Here is a 16,976-nt window from a genome sequence, read left to right on the forward strand (position 1 = left end):
CAGAGAGTATAGTTCAAGTATAGTTTCAATTAAAATTTTAGTAAGTAGATTATATAACTTAATTGTGAATTGGAAAAACTCATATTGTTGTAAGGAAATATCAGTGAAAATTTATTTTTAAGGACCAGTTAATAATAACCCCCTGAGTATTGTAATCTGTCTTTGCATTTTATTTGACTCTGGTGCATAACAGGTGTCTAATAAATGAACTGTGATGTTTATAATAAATGAACTGTGGTGTTGGAGAAGACTCTTGAGAGTCACTTGGACTACAAGGAGATCCAACCAGTCCATTCTGAAGGAGATCAACCCTGGGATTTCTTTGGAAGGAATGATGCTAAAGCTGAAACTCCAGTACATTGGCCACCTCATGCGAACAGTTGACTCATTGGAAAAGACTCTGATGCTGGGAGGGATTGGGAGCAGGAGGAGAAGGGGACGACAAAGGATGAGATGGCTGGATGGCCTCACTGACTCGTTGGATGTGGGTTTGGGTGAACTCCGGGAATTGGTGATGGACAGGGAGGCCTGACGTGCTGCAGTTCATGGGGTGGCAAAGAGTCGAACACGACTGAGCGACTGAACTGAACTGAATAAATAAAAAAGTTAGGAATAATATTCCATTTTTCATTCTTTGAAAATATATGAGGTTTTTTTGGCAGTGTTCAAAATAATTGCATGAAGAAAAGAATTTACTTCTTCCCATCAATATGGTTTTTCTGAATCTTAATAATTATGGTCATTGAGGTATCTTTTTTTAATACATCTTTTTATTTTGTCATATCTGTTCTGATCATGCCCTGTTTGGAAAACATTTTCAAAATATAGCATCAGATACTTTGAGAACTTAAACTTCTTGCCACAACATTAAAAAAGAAGGTACTTTCTGAAAAATAACTATACTATTTGAGATACTAACCATCTAAGAAAAATTACAATGTTAAATTACAAAAATTCAACAATTTTTAAGATTGTTTTTTGCTGTTCTGTCTCTTTTAAGTTTTGAATTGACCTTTTTCAGATGTCTTTTCCACAAACTTTTTGTCAGATGAAAACATCTCGTGCAAGTTGTTAATCTACAGTCTATCCAAAAAAAAAAAAAAAATTCTCTTAAAATTCTGGGAAGATGGAAACCACTACAAAGTTGCTTTTCAGCCTTCCCAAATATCCCTATAGATTAGACAGAAAAACTAGCACAGAAAAACCAAAACCTTACAGACAACATCTATAGCAAAACCAGGTGACAGAGTATCTCTGTGATGCTAAAATATGAATGAATGAGGACAAAATAATGACAATTTGGAAGAGCTGTGTGGTATTAGCATTTATGTAAGACAAGACAGAGGAAGCAAGAGGACATGTGATAGAACTAAGAGCAGAAAACTCAGATCTCCAAATCATTGGGAGAAGAATGGACCAGTATCAGAAGAAGGCTAAGGGCTGGAAGAAGCACAAGCTGGGATCAAGATTGCCAGGAGAAATACCAATAACCTCAGATATGCAGATGACACCACCCTTATGGCATAAAGTGAAGAGGAACTAAAAAGCCTCTTGATAAAAGTGAAAGAGGAGAGTGAAAAAGTTGGCTTAAAGCTCAGCATTCAGAAAACTAAGATCATGGCATCTGGTCCCATCACTTCATGGCAAATAGATGGGGAAACAGTGGAAACAGTGGCTGACTTTATTTTTTGGGCTCCCAAATCACTGCAGATGGTGACTGCAGCCATGAAATTAAAAGATGCTTACTTCTTGGAAGAAAAGTTATGACCAACCTAGATAGTATATTGAAAAGCAGAGATATTACTTTGTCAACAAAGGTCCATCTAGTCAAGGCTATGGTTTTTCCTGTGGTCACGTATGGATGTGAGAGTTGGACTGTGAAGAAGGCTGAGCACTGAAGAATCGATGCTTTTGAACTCTGGTGTTGGAGAAGACTCCTGAGAGTCTGTCCCTTGGACTGCAAGGAGATCTAACCAATTCATCCTAGAGGAGATCAGTCCTGGGTATTCATTGGAAGGACTGATGCTAAAGCTGAAACTCCAATCCTTTGGCCACCTCATGCAAAGAGTTGACTCATTGGAAAAGACTCTGATGCTGGGAGGGAATGGGGCCAGGAGGAGAAGGGGACGACAGAGGATGAGATGGCTGGATGGCATCACCGACTCGATGGACATGAGTTTAAGTAAACTCCGGGTGGTGGTGATGGACAGGGAGGCCTGGTGTGCTGTGATTCATGGGGTCGCAAAGAGTTGGACACGACTGAGCAAGTGAACTGAACTGAAGGCCTTTCTGTCATCCGAATTTCTCAGAAGTGCAGTGGCTACACCCCCAGTAAGGTTTAAAGAGCCTGCTACAGTCAAGGCCCTATGAACTCTTGAAATTAATATCTAAAGCCTTTTTGGAGGGTGGCAGGGGGAGAAAATGTATTTAGGAGAAACTTCTGGAAAGAGACTTCAGTAATCAGAATAGAGAGGATAGGCGAGGGAATGATGTTCCAGACAGGGAAGAGATCTTAGAAAGGATGAGGTCCAGACTTTGAAGCCTTTGTGAAATTAACTATACAGTCGAGAGCTGTGACACTGGAATAGATATCCTAACCTATAACTCTGTAAAAGGTTGAGAAACAAATTTCCCTTAAAAGTAAGCAGCAAAAATGGCTTAGTTAATTCCAAAACAAAATGATTATAAGAAGATAGAAAACAAGAAGTAGAATAGGGTCCCTTCAGGTGGTGAAAGCATGGTTGGAGGATATGCCCAGAAAAGGAAGGAAATTATAACTTAATGCAGAATAAACTAAAATTAAGAAAATCATAGAAAAAAGAACAATATAACTCAAAAGTTTAAAAACTTTTCTTTAAAGTGTACTTGATTTGCAGTATTGGTTTCATAGCATAGTGATTAAACATTTCTATAGAGTATATCCATTTAGCGTTGTTAGAAAGTCCGCCCGTGCTGTGCTGGCGCCCTTGCTGCTTGTCTGCTTTGCGCATGGACGTCCAAGTCTCAGTCTCCTGCCCCTGTCGTGGCCTCCCTTCTCCCCTTTCCCCATGCACACCACCAGTTTGTTCTCTCTACCTGTGAATGTGTTTCTGTTTTTTTTAATGTACGTTACTAGTTTGTTTTATTTTTTATATTCCACATATTAGTGATAACATAGAGTATTTGTTGTTCTCTGATTTATGTAACAAAGCATAATTCTCTCTGGGTCCATTCACATTGTTGCAAATGGCCGGACTTTGTTCATTTTTACAGCTGATTAATACTCCACTATGCCTGTGCACCACATCTTCACCCATTCATTGGTTGATGAACACTGAGGTTGCTTCCATGTCTTGGCCATTGTAAGTGGTGCTGCTGTGAGCATTTGGGTGCATGTAGCTTTCTGAATAGTGTTTCCATTTTCTTTGGATATATACCCAGGAGTGAAATTGCTGGATCATATGGTAGTTCTATTTTCAATTTTTTGAGGAACCTCTATGCTGTTGTCTAATATGGTTCTACTGATTTGCATTCCTACCAACAGTGTACAAGGTTCCCTTTTTTCCACATCTGTGCCAACATTTGCTATTTGTGGGGTTTTTGATGATAGCCGTTCTAAAAGGCGTGAGGAGATATCTCACTGTGGCTTGAGTTGCTTTTCTCTGACGGTCAGTGATGGCAAACATCTTTGTATATACCTATTGGCCATTTGTATGTCTTTGGAACAAGTCTGTTCTGGTCTTCTGCCCGTTTTTTGATCAGGTTGCCTGTTCTGACACTGACTGGCATGAGCTGTCACACATGTCAGTGGGTGCATGCGTGCTCAGTCTGTCAGTTGCGTCCGACTCTGCGACCCCGTGGGCTGTCGCCCACCAGGCTCCTCTGTCCATGGGATCTCCCAGGCATGAATACTGGAGTGGGTCGCCATTCCCTTCTCCAGGGGATCTTCCCAAACCAGGGATCAAACCGAAGTCTCCTGCATCTCCTGAATTGGCAGGCAGATTCTTTATCACTAGTGCCATCTGGGAGGCCCATATATGTTGGATATTAATTCCTTATTGGTCATATCATTTAAAAATAGTTTCTCCCATTCAGTAGCTTGTCTTTTCATTTTGTCAGTGGTTTTCTTTGCTAAAAGCAAAAGCTTTTAACTTTAATTAGATCCCTCTTGCTTATTTTTTCTTTTACTTCTTTTGCTTAGGAGACAGATCTGAAAAAATATTGCTATTATTTATGTCAAAGAGTTTTCTGCCTAGATTTTCTCCTAGAAGTTTTATGGTTTCAGGTCTTATATTTAGATCTTTAATCCATTTTTTTAATGGTGTGAAGAAATGTTCAAATCTCATTCATTTACAAGTAACTGTGCAGTTTTCCCAGCAGCATTTACTGAAGAGACTCTCCTTTCACAACTCTGTATTCTTGACTCTTTTGTCGCATATTCAGTGCAGTCGCTCTGTCGTGTCCAACTCTTTGTGACCCCATGAATCGCAGCACGCCAGGCCTCTCTGTCCATCGCCAACTCCCGGAGTTCACTCAGACTCACGTCCATCAAGTCCGTGATGCCATCCAGCCATCTCATCCTCGGTCATCCCCTTCTCCTCCTGCCCCCAATCTCTCCCAGCATCAGAGTCTTTTCCAATGAGTCAACTCTTCGCATGAGGTGGCCAAAGTATTGGAGCTTCAGCTTTAGCATCATTCCTTCCAAAGAAATCCCAGGGCTGATCTCCTTCAGAATGGACTGGTTGGATCTCCTTGCAGTCCAAGGGACTCTCAAGAGTCTTCTCCAACACCACAGTTCAAAAGCATCAATTCTTCAGCGCTCAGCCTTCTTCACAGTCCAACTCTCACATCCATACATGACCACAGGAAATTGGCCATAAGTGTGTAGGTTTTATTTCTGCAGTCTCTATTCTGTTCCTTGATCTAGGTACCTGTTTTGTGCCACCTCCATGCTGTTTTGATTACTGTAGCTTTGTAGTATAGTCTGAAGTCAAGATGCATGATACCTCCAGCTTTGTTCTTTTTTCTCAAGATTGTTTTGTAAATTTGGGTTTTTTTGTGATTCCATGGAAATTTTAGGATAATTTGTTCTAGTTCTGTAGAAAATGTCATGGGTAGTTTGGTAGGGATTGCATTAACTCTGTAGATTGCTTTGGGTAGGTTGTGAATTTTAACAATATTTATTCTTCTAATCTCAGAACATGGGCTGTCTTTTCATTTCTTTGCAGTATCTTCAGTTTCCTTCATCAGTGTTCTATAGTTTTCAAAGTATAGTTCTTTCAATTCCTTGGTTAAGTTTCTTCCTAGGTATTTTATTTTTTGGACATAGTTTTAAACAGGATTATTCTCTTGCTTTCTCTTTCTGATCATTATTTGTGTATTGAAAAGCAAATAGATTTCTGTATATTAATCTTACATCTTGCAACTTAGTTGAATTCATTTATTCATATCATGTGTTTGTGAAGACTTTAGGACTTCCTATATAGAGTGTCATGTCATCTGCAAGAAGTTCCATTTTGCCTCTTCCCTCCCAGTTTGGATGCCTTTTATTTACTTATTTATTTATTTTTTGGTCAGATTTCTGTGGCTAGGATTTCTAATACTGTGTTAAATAAAAGTGGAGAGAATGGACATCCTTATCTTGTTCCTAATTTTAGAAGAAAGGCATTTAGCTTTTCACTGTTGAATGTAATGTTGGATTTTTCAATCCAGCTGTAATCCAGCTGTGGATTCGTCTTAAATGGCCTTTATTATTTTGAGATGTGTTCCCTCTCTACACAGTTTGATGAGATTTTTCATCATGAATGCTTGTTGAATTTTGTCAAATGCATTTGCTGCATCTATTGAAATGATCATGTGATTTTTATCCTTCCTTTTGTTAATGTGGTGCAGCACATTCATTGATTTGCAAATATTTAACCATCCTTGCATCTTGGAATAAATCCTACTTGATCATAATGTATGATTCTTTTAATATATTGCTAAATTAGGTTTACTGATATTTTGTTGACAATTTTTGCATCTACATTAATCAGATATTGGCCTATAATTTTCTTTTTTGTGTGTTATCTTTGTCTGGTTTTGGTATCAGGGTAATGGTGACCTCTTAGAATAAATTTTGGACTTTTCCCTCCTCTTACATTTTTTGGAATAGTTTGAGAAGGATAGATAATAATTCTTTTTTATGTGTTTGCTAGAATTACCCTGTGAAGCCAGCTCCCCTCTGGACTTAAGTTTGCTGGGAGTGTTTTTTAATTACAAATTCAATTTTAATACTAGTGATTCATCTGTTCAGATTGTCTATTTCTTTCTGATTTAGTCTTGATGGGTTTGTTTCCGATTTAGTCTTGACGGTTTATTTCTAGAAAGTTTTGCATTTCTTCTAGGTTGTCCAAGTTGTAGGCATATAACTGTTCATGTTATTCTCTGTCTCTCTCTCTCTTTTTATTTGTTTTTGTATTTCTGTGGTATTTGCTGCTATTTCTCCTGTTTCATTCCTTATTTTGTTTATTTGAGCCCATAAAGTAGAAAAATTATTGCTGCTGCTGCTGCTAAGTCGCCTCAATCATGTCTGACTCTGTGCGACCCCATACCCCAAAGAAGAAATTCAAAGCAATGGAAGAAAAAAAATATGAAGCATTCTAATTCAGGAAAATTCTCTTAAAAAAAAGAAAAGACTTTAATTTCAAAAGAAAATGTCTGTCCCAAATCTACGCAAAAGGAGCGAGTCATTTATTTGGAAAAGAAAAGCAGATGAGAGGGTATAGGGGGTGTAAAGTAGGACCTGCAGATAAAAAGAGAATAAGGGACATATCAGCCAATCAGTTGCATGGACTTTATTTTGATACTGATTCAAACAAACCAATTTTAAAAACAATTATAAAGTTGAAACTGCATATCTGACAATATTAAGGAATTGTCATGTATAGATATGATAATGGCATTGTAGTTATGATTTTAAAAGATCCTTTATTTTTAGAGATACCTCCTTAAATATTTATGAATGAAATTATATGATGCCTGATATTTGCTTTAAAATAATAGACGAGAAGGGAAAGTAATCAGATAGATAAAGCAACATTGGCCATGAATTAATAATTGCTGAAGCAATATGACAATTAAATGAGATGGTTCATGGTATAATTGTCTACTTGTTATAGGTTTAAAATTATTTGCAACACAGAGTTTGAAAAGAATTTTTTGTCCCCAACAGGATGGATACTTCAAGCCTAGGCAAAATAAATGTTTTCCATTTTCCTAAATAAACCTAAAGACTTCTAGATTGCCAACTTATGGAAATCTTTCCCCCTGTGTTATGGTAGCCTGCTGTAATTGTTTAGATAAATCTTCTTTAACATTAATTTAACTTCTTTTAACATCTGCTCAATTGAATGCATGTGTCTGAGAGCATTTCATGGTTTTTTTTTAGGATTGTGGAAAAGGGATATTACAGTGAACGAGATGCTGCAGATGCCGTCAAACAGATCTTGGAGGCAGTTGCTGTAAGTATGAAGTGACAGCAATAGTGTAACTCTCGGTAATGTCTTCCTTTTACAGAGTCATCTTTAAGAAGTATATTTCAGTGACAAACCATAAAATTTACAGAAAAACTGTATGAAATATTTACTAGAAAATGTTGAACAAATTTGTATTTTCTGTTGATAACTCAGACTCTGAAAGATGCAGTCCTCATATGTAATGCCATAAGTTTGTAAGAATCATTTTCATTCTGTTGTTTTGAGTAAGATCAGCCTTTGGTGCCTATGGTTGTTTTTTTCTCTCCGCGTTTCTTGAGTTTTGCTCTTTATTGTTTTTGTTGTTTAGTAAGGAAGTGGGAAAAGGTTCAAAGAGATAAATATAGACCTTAGAGCATAGAGGTTGTTGATTTTTCTTTCAAGAAAAGAAATGAGTAAATTAGGAGAATAAATTCTGACAGATTTTTGAAAGGGAAAAGAAGCGTGTTAACACTTTAAACTGGAATAAAGCTTTATAAGCTGATGGAAACATGCACCCCTATTTACACACACACACAAAATGTAGTTATTAGTTCAGTTGTATTGAATTAGTAGGGGAATATTTGTCTAGATAAAACAGACTCAATTCGTGAAAATCTTCCCATATATTCAATGGTGTCTAGTACATCCTTGGACACTTTGATGATCCTTTTATTGAATCTAAAGCCAGAACAAATTTAAAACAAAAACTGTGTTATTTTACCTACTCACAAAGCTCTACAAAGCTTCAGTTTAGGAAGCAGGTTACTACATTCAAGTCAAACATTCTTTGAGAGAAGTTTTAAAAAAATCAAATTTTCTCTGATTGCTGAAAATAAGGGTTAACTTGGAGAAAAAATTAATGCGTTTTTTTCTTAGTGTTTCATAGGTAGAAAGAAGAAATTTAAAACTTGTGAGAAGTAGCTGACATTTATGAAATAGTTTATTGTCAGCTACATGGCTATAGAGAGCTATAAAAAATAAGACAGTTGGGAACTCTAAGTAATCATTGATATAGCTCACATTTCTTCTGAATCACACACTTTAAAGACTGTATCTATGCTGGTATTTGAACCCACAGAGGTTGAAAACTTCAAGTTACTTGGGAAATATATTGCAAGCATAATTATATCCCTTAGGTGACAAACCTTAAGACCCTTCTCTTGGCCCCTACGTCATCTCAATTCTTGCCCCAAATATTTCACACTATTTGTGTAACTGTAATCTTGCTTCTTGTGCTTTTTAGATTCAAATAGCATTTTTAAAAGCTTTTACAGTGAATATGAAACTCCAGTACTTTGGCCACCTCATACGAAGAGTTGACTCATTGGAAAAGACTCTGATGCTGGGAGGGATTGGGGGCAGGAGGAGAAGGGGATGACAGATGGACCTGAGTCTGAGTGAACTCCAGGAGATGGTGATCGACAGGGAGGCCTGTCGTGCTGTGATTCATGGGGTCACAGAGTCAGACACGACTGAGCGACTGAACTGAACCGAACTGACAGTGAATATGAAAGATGTTTCCCCTTGGGTTTGAATTCATTCAGTCAGTCTTTAAGTACAGTCTTTAAGCCTTCTTGATACTCAGCCTCTTGAAATAAATTCCAGGTTGTCCCAAGTTAAACGGTCTAGTCAGTCTGGACATTTGGGAAGTGTCATCATGTCATCTGTCATGAAGCACAAGGCCAAAGCTTAAAGCTCTCTTTTCTATTTACTTATAGAGATAACCAGGGAATATTTCTTCTCCTCTGATAGCTCACTGTTTCTGCCGCCTCTAGTCCTTTCCTTGTTACCACTGATATCCTACTGTTCCTCTATTTTTAGAAAAATCACCGTCATTCTCTTTTATCCACCTCTGATGCTGCCTTCTCTCTTTTGCTAACCACAGTTCTCTTGGGCATATATTAATTTCAAAGCCGTGAACTTAGAGCCTGGAGAAACTTGCAATATAGAGTGTACAGTGAATTTAACAAAATAAAAGGAAATGGTTGAAGAAATACTAAATATGTCTGCTATCTCAAAAAAACAGATTATTTTGTTTGAATTGTTTTAAATATTATAGTGATGGGCATGAAGAGTTGCAAACAAAGTCATCTAACCCTTTAAGGTTATGGGACAAATATGGTATCTGAACATTGAAGAAATAGAGGAAATGAACATGATTATAAGGACGCAAAAAAGGATGGAATAGTGGAAGTTCCTTTTGTTAAATTTTTAAAATCTGTAATCTCCCCTAAAAAAGAAATAAATTTAGCCTGTTAGAATTAAGATAAAGAATTAACGCTAGATATTGAAGAACTGGAAAGACAAAAGGGCAACACTAGGCTGATATATTGTAGAGGTAGCAGCTTCGAGACGCAGCCTCCTTTTGGACTGGAGAAACCCAGTAAAGGGGCTGGATGATTAAAATTTAGACGTGTAAAGGAGGAGCTCTGTAGTCCTGTGTGCAGGCCGACTGTGAGGAGCTGCCCATGAAGCTGCTCCGCAGACTTTGGAGAAGAGTGGTCTGGCCAACCAGTGTGGGTGTCACTGAAGAGGGGCCCAGGATTGGTTCTGTGAGTGCTGGAAAAAATGGAAACAATGGTTGCTGTCCAAAGGATCTGCCCCTGCAAGGCTCAGAAAGGGAGCAAGTGCCTTCATCCTCTTCCAGCCTGCACCATCTCCCTGGTGCCCTCTAAAACAGAGTCACACAGGAAACCAGCAAGGAAGAATGTGGCTGGTAACACAGTCCCAGCTTCACAAAGGACTGTAAAAGGCAAAGTTAAAGTTCAGAGACGATACCTTAATAAATGGTACTGTAAGTTATTTGAAAACAAAGATCAGTTCTCAAAATTTTTATTTCCATTCATAGACCCTTTAAAGGTTTCATGGTCTTTACTAATGTGTGTGAAGTGGTTCTGGAGGTCAATGAAAGCAAAACAAATGCAGCAGCATTAACCTGCTATCTGTGTCTATAAAGGGCAAATTATGCATTATCCAGCTTTACATTGTTTGATACATTTAAGCCTGCTTCCATCTGACCTCCAATTCGTTGTTGACAGAACCAGTCTACTTTTTATAAAGATGGAAAGGGCTAAAACTTCTTTCTTCAGCCTCCCTTGCTGCCAAGGGCATATGACCCAATCCTCACCAGTGGGTTCTGAGGGGCCATCTATTCATGAACTGTTGGAAAAGTTTCCCTTTAATAAAAGGAGAACCAAGGGCAGAAAGGTCTTCTCTCCTTTTCACTGTCATCTTGGAGTTTATCTGTGATGCTGGGAGCTGCTTTTGCTGTCTTGTAATTATGAAGAGAAACATAACTGTGCTGAAGAAGGCAGAGAATGCATTTAGAGTTCTGTTTGACACCTCTCAGTATTTCTGCCGCTTTAAGTTGTGTGTCTTGTTACTTGAAGCGAGAGACACTGAACTCACTCTTGAATAAAGTTTTGAGTATATACTAATAATGGTTATGTGTCAGAGCACATTGCATACTTTTCCATCCTTGTAAATGTGACATGAAGGGCATACTCCTGGACAAAGAGATTCTGGTGCTGCACTTGTCTAAAAACTGAACTTCACTGAGTGTAAAACACACACCAACGTGCCGTGTGTATGCGTACTAGTCGCTCAGTCGCACCTGACTCTGTGTGACCCCTTGGACTGCAGCCCACCAGGCTCCTCCGTCCATGGGATTCTCCAGGCAGGAATACTGGAGTGGGTTGCCATTTCCTTCTCCAGGGAATCTTCCTGACCCAGGGATCCAACTGACATCTCTTGCATCTCCTGCATCGGCAGGCAGATTTTTTACCACCGCACCATGGGAAGGCCCCCACATACTGTTAAATCAGGATTAAGTATGATTCAAAGGGCCAGTGAGGTTTAAGGTTACTAACAATAAGCTTGTTTCTGGCTCTTGTTCTTGTGAATGTTGTTCCTGCTTGGGTCCACTTATTGTCAATAAAAAGATTCTTCTGAGGAGTTAATAAGCATTGAGAGACTAGAACAGCAAATGTGGGTGGTTTTGTTGTTTGAGTTTGTCAGTTCCTGTGATATTTACTCTTTTTCTGGGGAGATTTTGTCTCTTATTATTTTCGTTTGAGCATTGATCTCTGGAGGATGGATTTGGTGCAAGGCTGAAGGCATTAAAATATTATAATGAGAATTTTACCAGTAAAAAGTAAATATAGTTTCTAAGAATTGAGAGATTACATCCATCAGAGAAGAAATAACATACAATTCTGTTAATATGCTAATGTTTTTTATTTATAAACATAGACTAAAATAGATCAGTGGCTCAGGCATAGCAGGGACATTTTATCAGAAAAAAAAATTGGAGCAAAAATAAATAACCTCTATTCTTAAAATTATAGCTCAGTAGTAAGAACGTGGAGATCTAAAACTAATGCCTGGGAAGGAGGTATTTTTCTCTAATGTATGGAATGTTTCTGTATGTCATTATTGGCAATGATAATGATATCAAAAGTTTTTAAAATTCTGAGTGGGCTTCTCTCTTTTGATTCCCAGTTGAATCACAATAAATTCTGAAGTACATGTCTAGAAATTTTCCAATTTCTATATATAAAACATCGTGTCAATTGTTACATTCTAAATGACTTGGTGCTTCTGTAAATGTTGAATAATGTCAGTAATTCAGTTCAACCATTAGCTAATTTTCTGGTGTGTGCCAAAATCTTGGATACAGAGATTAAGAAGTTCACTAGTTTATAGAGCATATAGACACATTGACACATAGCTGTAAGAATATGTATGTGTACCAACTGATGCATTTTGCAAATTCAAAGACATTACAGAAGGCAAAGCTATTCAAAACATCTAGAAGGAAACTGAATCAGAAAAATCTTGCCAGAGGAGGTTATGTCTGTGTTGGGTTTTAAAAGAAAAAGATTCTTGTTTGATAGGCAACCAGTATGCAAAAAAAAGGAAATTTCAGGACTATTCCTTTTCTCCAATAAGTTGTTACAGATCATAAAAAACCAAAGGCAAAGGCATGAACTGCTGGTCTTTGGATATTGCTAAAAAGTAAAGCTCACTTGAGAACTGGGGCTTGAGTGAGAGGCAGGGAACCTGTCCTGAGAGGCTTGCATGATTTGTGAAAGAGGGTCTGTGTTTCTGTGGTTGAGAAGGCCTGAGGGACTTCAACTACAGGACCACCCTTCCTCATGGTAGCCTGATGTCCAGGAGCACGGAGGCCAGTGAAGAGGTTGAGATATCAAGCAAGAAATGAAAATCATCTGAAGCAACATGGTTTGTGATGTTGTGAGTGAAATATGCTAATAGCTAAGCCCATGCAGAGCTCCCCTTGGACTTGCACTGTCAGTATTTATTAGTGAAGACTTATTTATATGTGAAGACTTAGAGAGGATGAGCAGTAAACCAGAGTGGGGAGCGTGTAGAGCAGAGGACCTGCAGCGTTGGCCAGATCCCCGTTGAACTGGCCCCCCTCACCCGCAGCGCGGTGCCTTCTCCCCTCCCCTCTGCCCTCCTGCTCTCCAGGCTTCACTCACTGCCTTCTCATAGTTTCTCTAGTGACTTTTTTCTTCAATTTCTGTTTCCTTCTCCTACATATTTCCCTTTTGTACTCTTCTTTTGCCTCTCCTCCAGCTGAAAACATGATGAATAACACAGTTCAGTTCAGTTCAGTCGCTCAGTCGTGTCCGATTCTTTGCGACCCCATGAATCACAGCACGCCAGGCCTCCCTGTCCATCACCAACTCCTGGAGTTCACTCAGACTCACGTCCATCAAGTCCGTGATGCCATCCAGCCATCTCATCCTCTGTCGTCCCCTTCTCCTCCTGCCCCTAATCCCTCCCAGCATCAGAGTCTTTTCCAATGAGTCAACTCTTCGCATGAGGTGGCCAAAGTACTGGAGCTTCAGCTTTAGCATCATTCCTTCCAAAGAAATCCCAGGGTTGATCTCCCTCAGAATGGACTGGTTGGATCTCTTAACACAACACCAGGAAAAATTAAAAAAACGTTTTAAGAGACCAACCAAAACCTCTAGCTCAGGGTGACCATGTTCCCCACACATAGCACGTGCTATTGGTCCTGAGGAGAGCTTAGAAAGTAAACATGAGACACAGTCCCTGTGTCTGGGAAAATTTAACCTGGAAAAAGAGAATAAAAATAGCATCTAAGTTACCTTCCTTTGAAGGAAATACCTCAGAATTGAGATGAATGTCTTCACTATTGCAGAAGCCTATTGAAGGGTTACGGACATGAGATTACTGAGTAGACATGGCCTGCTTCTTACTTAATGCCCTTGCATTGCAGTCTTTAGAAGTTCATGCACAACTGTTGTTCAGATCTCAGTTGCTAAAGGAATGAGAGCCACGGAATCTCTGACTGTGGAGCAGCAGAACCGAGTGACCTCAAGAAAGGGCAGGAAAGATTTTTCTAGTTACTTGTGGCAGTATTTTTTTTAAAGCATAAAAAAGGAAAATGTAGTCATAAGAGGACTACCCAGAATGTCCTTATGTGGTGGGAACAGCACAAAGGCATGCATTGTTTCTGTTTATATAGATGATCTACAAAGATTAATGTGAATAAAGAGGAATAAAAAAGACGGGGATTTCACCTATAAGGGAATATGGTTTTAAGTGAGGTGATATGTTTTGATTCTATTTAAAAATGCTTATTCCAAGCAGGTGTGCGTTGGCTATGAGAGGAAGGATATTATCACTTTATCGTAATACCTTTTCTGTCTTAAACAAACCTTACTTTAATTGGCAATTTGGGCTATTTTCTGTTCCTGTTATGCCATATTGCACATCTGTGTATTCTGTTCCTCTGACCCTCAATGCTCTGCAAAGTTGAAATTCAGAAAAAGCTGAGCAAAGAATTCTACCACCCATGATGGGGTCTCTGGGAGGACAGTCTTCTTTATGTTGGTGTAGTTTGTGTGTGACAGCCTCTTGTATGGGCTGCAAGGGAATGACTCCAGCTGGAAAGATTCCTTTGACAGCGATCCCCTTTTAGGAAGAATGTTGAGTGGGAAACATCAAAGTATTGTGGCTTGAAGGTGAACAGTGATCCTTCTTTGCAAGTGTGCTTCTTTCCAAGGATCGCAGAGTAACTAGGTGAGACTCTAGCTGACACTTTCCGTGTTGTCTTTCATGGATTATCTACTGAAGCGTGGGGGCGGGACCGTGAAGTTTATATCTGTGCTCTCTCATAGTGGTTGCCTGCCCCAAAGCTGAAGCATTCTCTGTCTTCAGAAGATGAAGTCTTCTTTTGAATTACATGGATCAGTGTGAATCTTCTACATTTGATGTCTTTGACCCATTTGTTGTTGTTGTTCAGTCACTCAGTTGTGTCTGTCTCTCTGTGACCCCATGGACTGCAGCACGCCAAACCTCCCTGTCCATCACCAACTCCTGGAGTTTACTCAAACTCAAGTTCCATCGAGTTGGTGATGCCATCCAACCATCCTCTGTCGACCCCTCCTCCCACCTTCAATCTTTCCCAGGATCAGGGTCTTCTGAAATGAGTCTGCACTTCTCATCAGATGGCCAAAGTATTGGAATTTTAGTTTCAGCATCAGTCCTTCCACTGAATATTCAGGACCAATTCTTTTTAGGATTGACTGGATTATCTCCTTGCAGTCCAAGGGACTCTCAAGAGTCTTCTCCAACACCACAGTTCAAAAGCATCAATTCTTTGGTGCTCAGCCTTCTTCACAGTCCAACTCTCACATCTATACATGACTACTGGAAAAACCATAGCCTTGACTAGATGGACCTTAGTTGGCAAAGTAACATCTCTGCTTTTGAATATACTATCTAGGTTGCTCATAACTTTTCTTCCAAGGAGTAAGAGTCTTTTAATTTCATGGCTGCACTCACCATCTGCAGTGATTTTGGAGCCCAAAAAAAATAAAGTCTGACACTGTTTCCAATGTTTCCCCATCTATTTCTCATGAAGTGATGGGACCGGATGCCATGATCTTCGTTTTCTGAATGTTGAGCTTTAAGCCAACTTTTTCACTCTCCTCTTTCACTTTCATCAAGAGGCTTTTTAGTTCCTCTTCACTTTCTGCCATAAGGGTGGTGTCATCTGCATATCTGAGGTTATTGATATTTCTCCCAGCAATCTTGATCCCAGCTTGTGTTTCTTCCAGTCCAGCGTTTCTCATGATGTACTCTGCATAGAAGTTAAATAATCAGGGTGACAATATACAGCCTTGACGTACTCCTTTTCCTATTTGGAACCAGTCTGTTGTTCCATGTCCAGTTCAAACTGTTGCTTCCTGACCTGCATACAGGTTTCTCAAGAGGCAGGTCAGCTGGTCTGGTATTCCCATCTCTTGAAGAATTTTCCACAGTTTATTGTGATCCACAGAGTCAAAGGCTTTGGCATAGTCAATAAAGCAGAAATAGATGTTTTTCTGGAACTCTCTTGCTTTTTCCACGATCCAGCAGATGTTGGCAATTTGATCTCTGGTTCCTCTGCCTTTTCTAAAACCAGCTTGAATGTCAGGAAGTTCACGGTTCACGTATTGCTGAAGCCTGGCTTGGAGAATTTTGAGCATTACTTTGCTAGCGTGTGAGATGAGTGCAATTGTGCAGTAGTTTGAGCATTCTTTGGCATTGCCTTTCTTTGGGATTGGAATGAAAACGGACCTTTTCCAGTCCTGTGGCCACTGCTGAGTTTTCCAAATGTGCTGGCATATTGAGTGCAGCACTTTCACAGCATCATCTTCCAGGATTTAAAACAGCTCAACTGGAATTCCATCACCTCCACTAGCTTTGTTCATAGTGATGCTTTCTAAGGCCCACTTGACTTCACATTCCAGGATGACTGGCTCTAGATGAGTGATCACACCATCGTGATTATCCGGGTCATGAAGATCTTTTTTGTGCAGTTCTTCTGTGTATTCTTTCCACCTCTTCTTAATATCTTCTGCCTCTGTTAGGTCCATACCATTTCTGTCCTTTATTGAGCCCATCTTTGCATGAAATGTTCCCTTGGTATCTCTAATTTTCTTGAAGAGATCTCTAGTCTTTCCCATTCTGTTGTTTTCCTCTATTTCTTTGCATTGATCGCTGAAGAAGGCTTTCTTATCTCTTCTTGCTATTCTTTGGAACTCTGCATTGAGATGCTTATATCTTTCCTTTTCTCCTTGGCTTTTCGCTTCTCTTCTTTTCACAGCTATTTGTAAGGCTTCCCCAGACAGCCATTTTGCTTTTTTGCATTTCTTTTCCATGGGGATGGTCTTGATCCCTGTCTCCTGTACAATGTCACGAACCTCATTCCATAGTTCATCAGGCACTCTATCTATCAGATCTAGGTTCTTAAATCTATTTCTCACTTCCACTGTAGAATCATAAGGGATTTGATTTAGGTCATACCTGAATGGTCTAGTGGTTTTCCCTACTTTCTTCAATTTCAGTCTGAATTTGGTAATAAGGAGTTCATGATCTGAGCCACAGTCAGCTCCTGGTGTTGTTTTTGTTCACTGTATAGAGCTTCTCCATCTTTTGCTGCAGAGAATATAATCAGTCTGT

At 39.2% G+C, this 16,976-nt stretch overlaps 1 protein-coding gene across 1 annotated transcript in view; it reads left to right on the forward strand.

The window, feature by feature from the left end:
* Window positions 1–16,976, forward strand: part of CAMK4 (calcium/calmodulin dependent protein kinase IV) — a 270,014-nt gene that overhangs the window by 173,451 nt on the left and 79,587 nt on the right. Inside the window, exon 5 of the mRNA XM_068981356.1 lies at window positions 7,409–7,481. Within this exon, the coding sequence (XP_068837457.1) occupies window positions 7,409–7,481 (73 nt within the window). The remainder of the gene's footprint in view (window positions 1–7,408; window positions 7,482–16,976) is intronic.

The sequence above is a fragment of the Capricornis sumatraensis genome, chromosome 9 (genome assembly GCF_032405125.1).
Source record: "Capricornis sumatraensis isolate serow.1 chromosome 9, serow.2, whole genome shotgun sequence".
Lineage (NCBI taxonomy): Eukaryota > Metazoa > Chordata > Mammalia > Artiodactyla > Bovidae > Capricornis > Capricornis sumatraensis.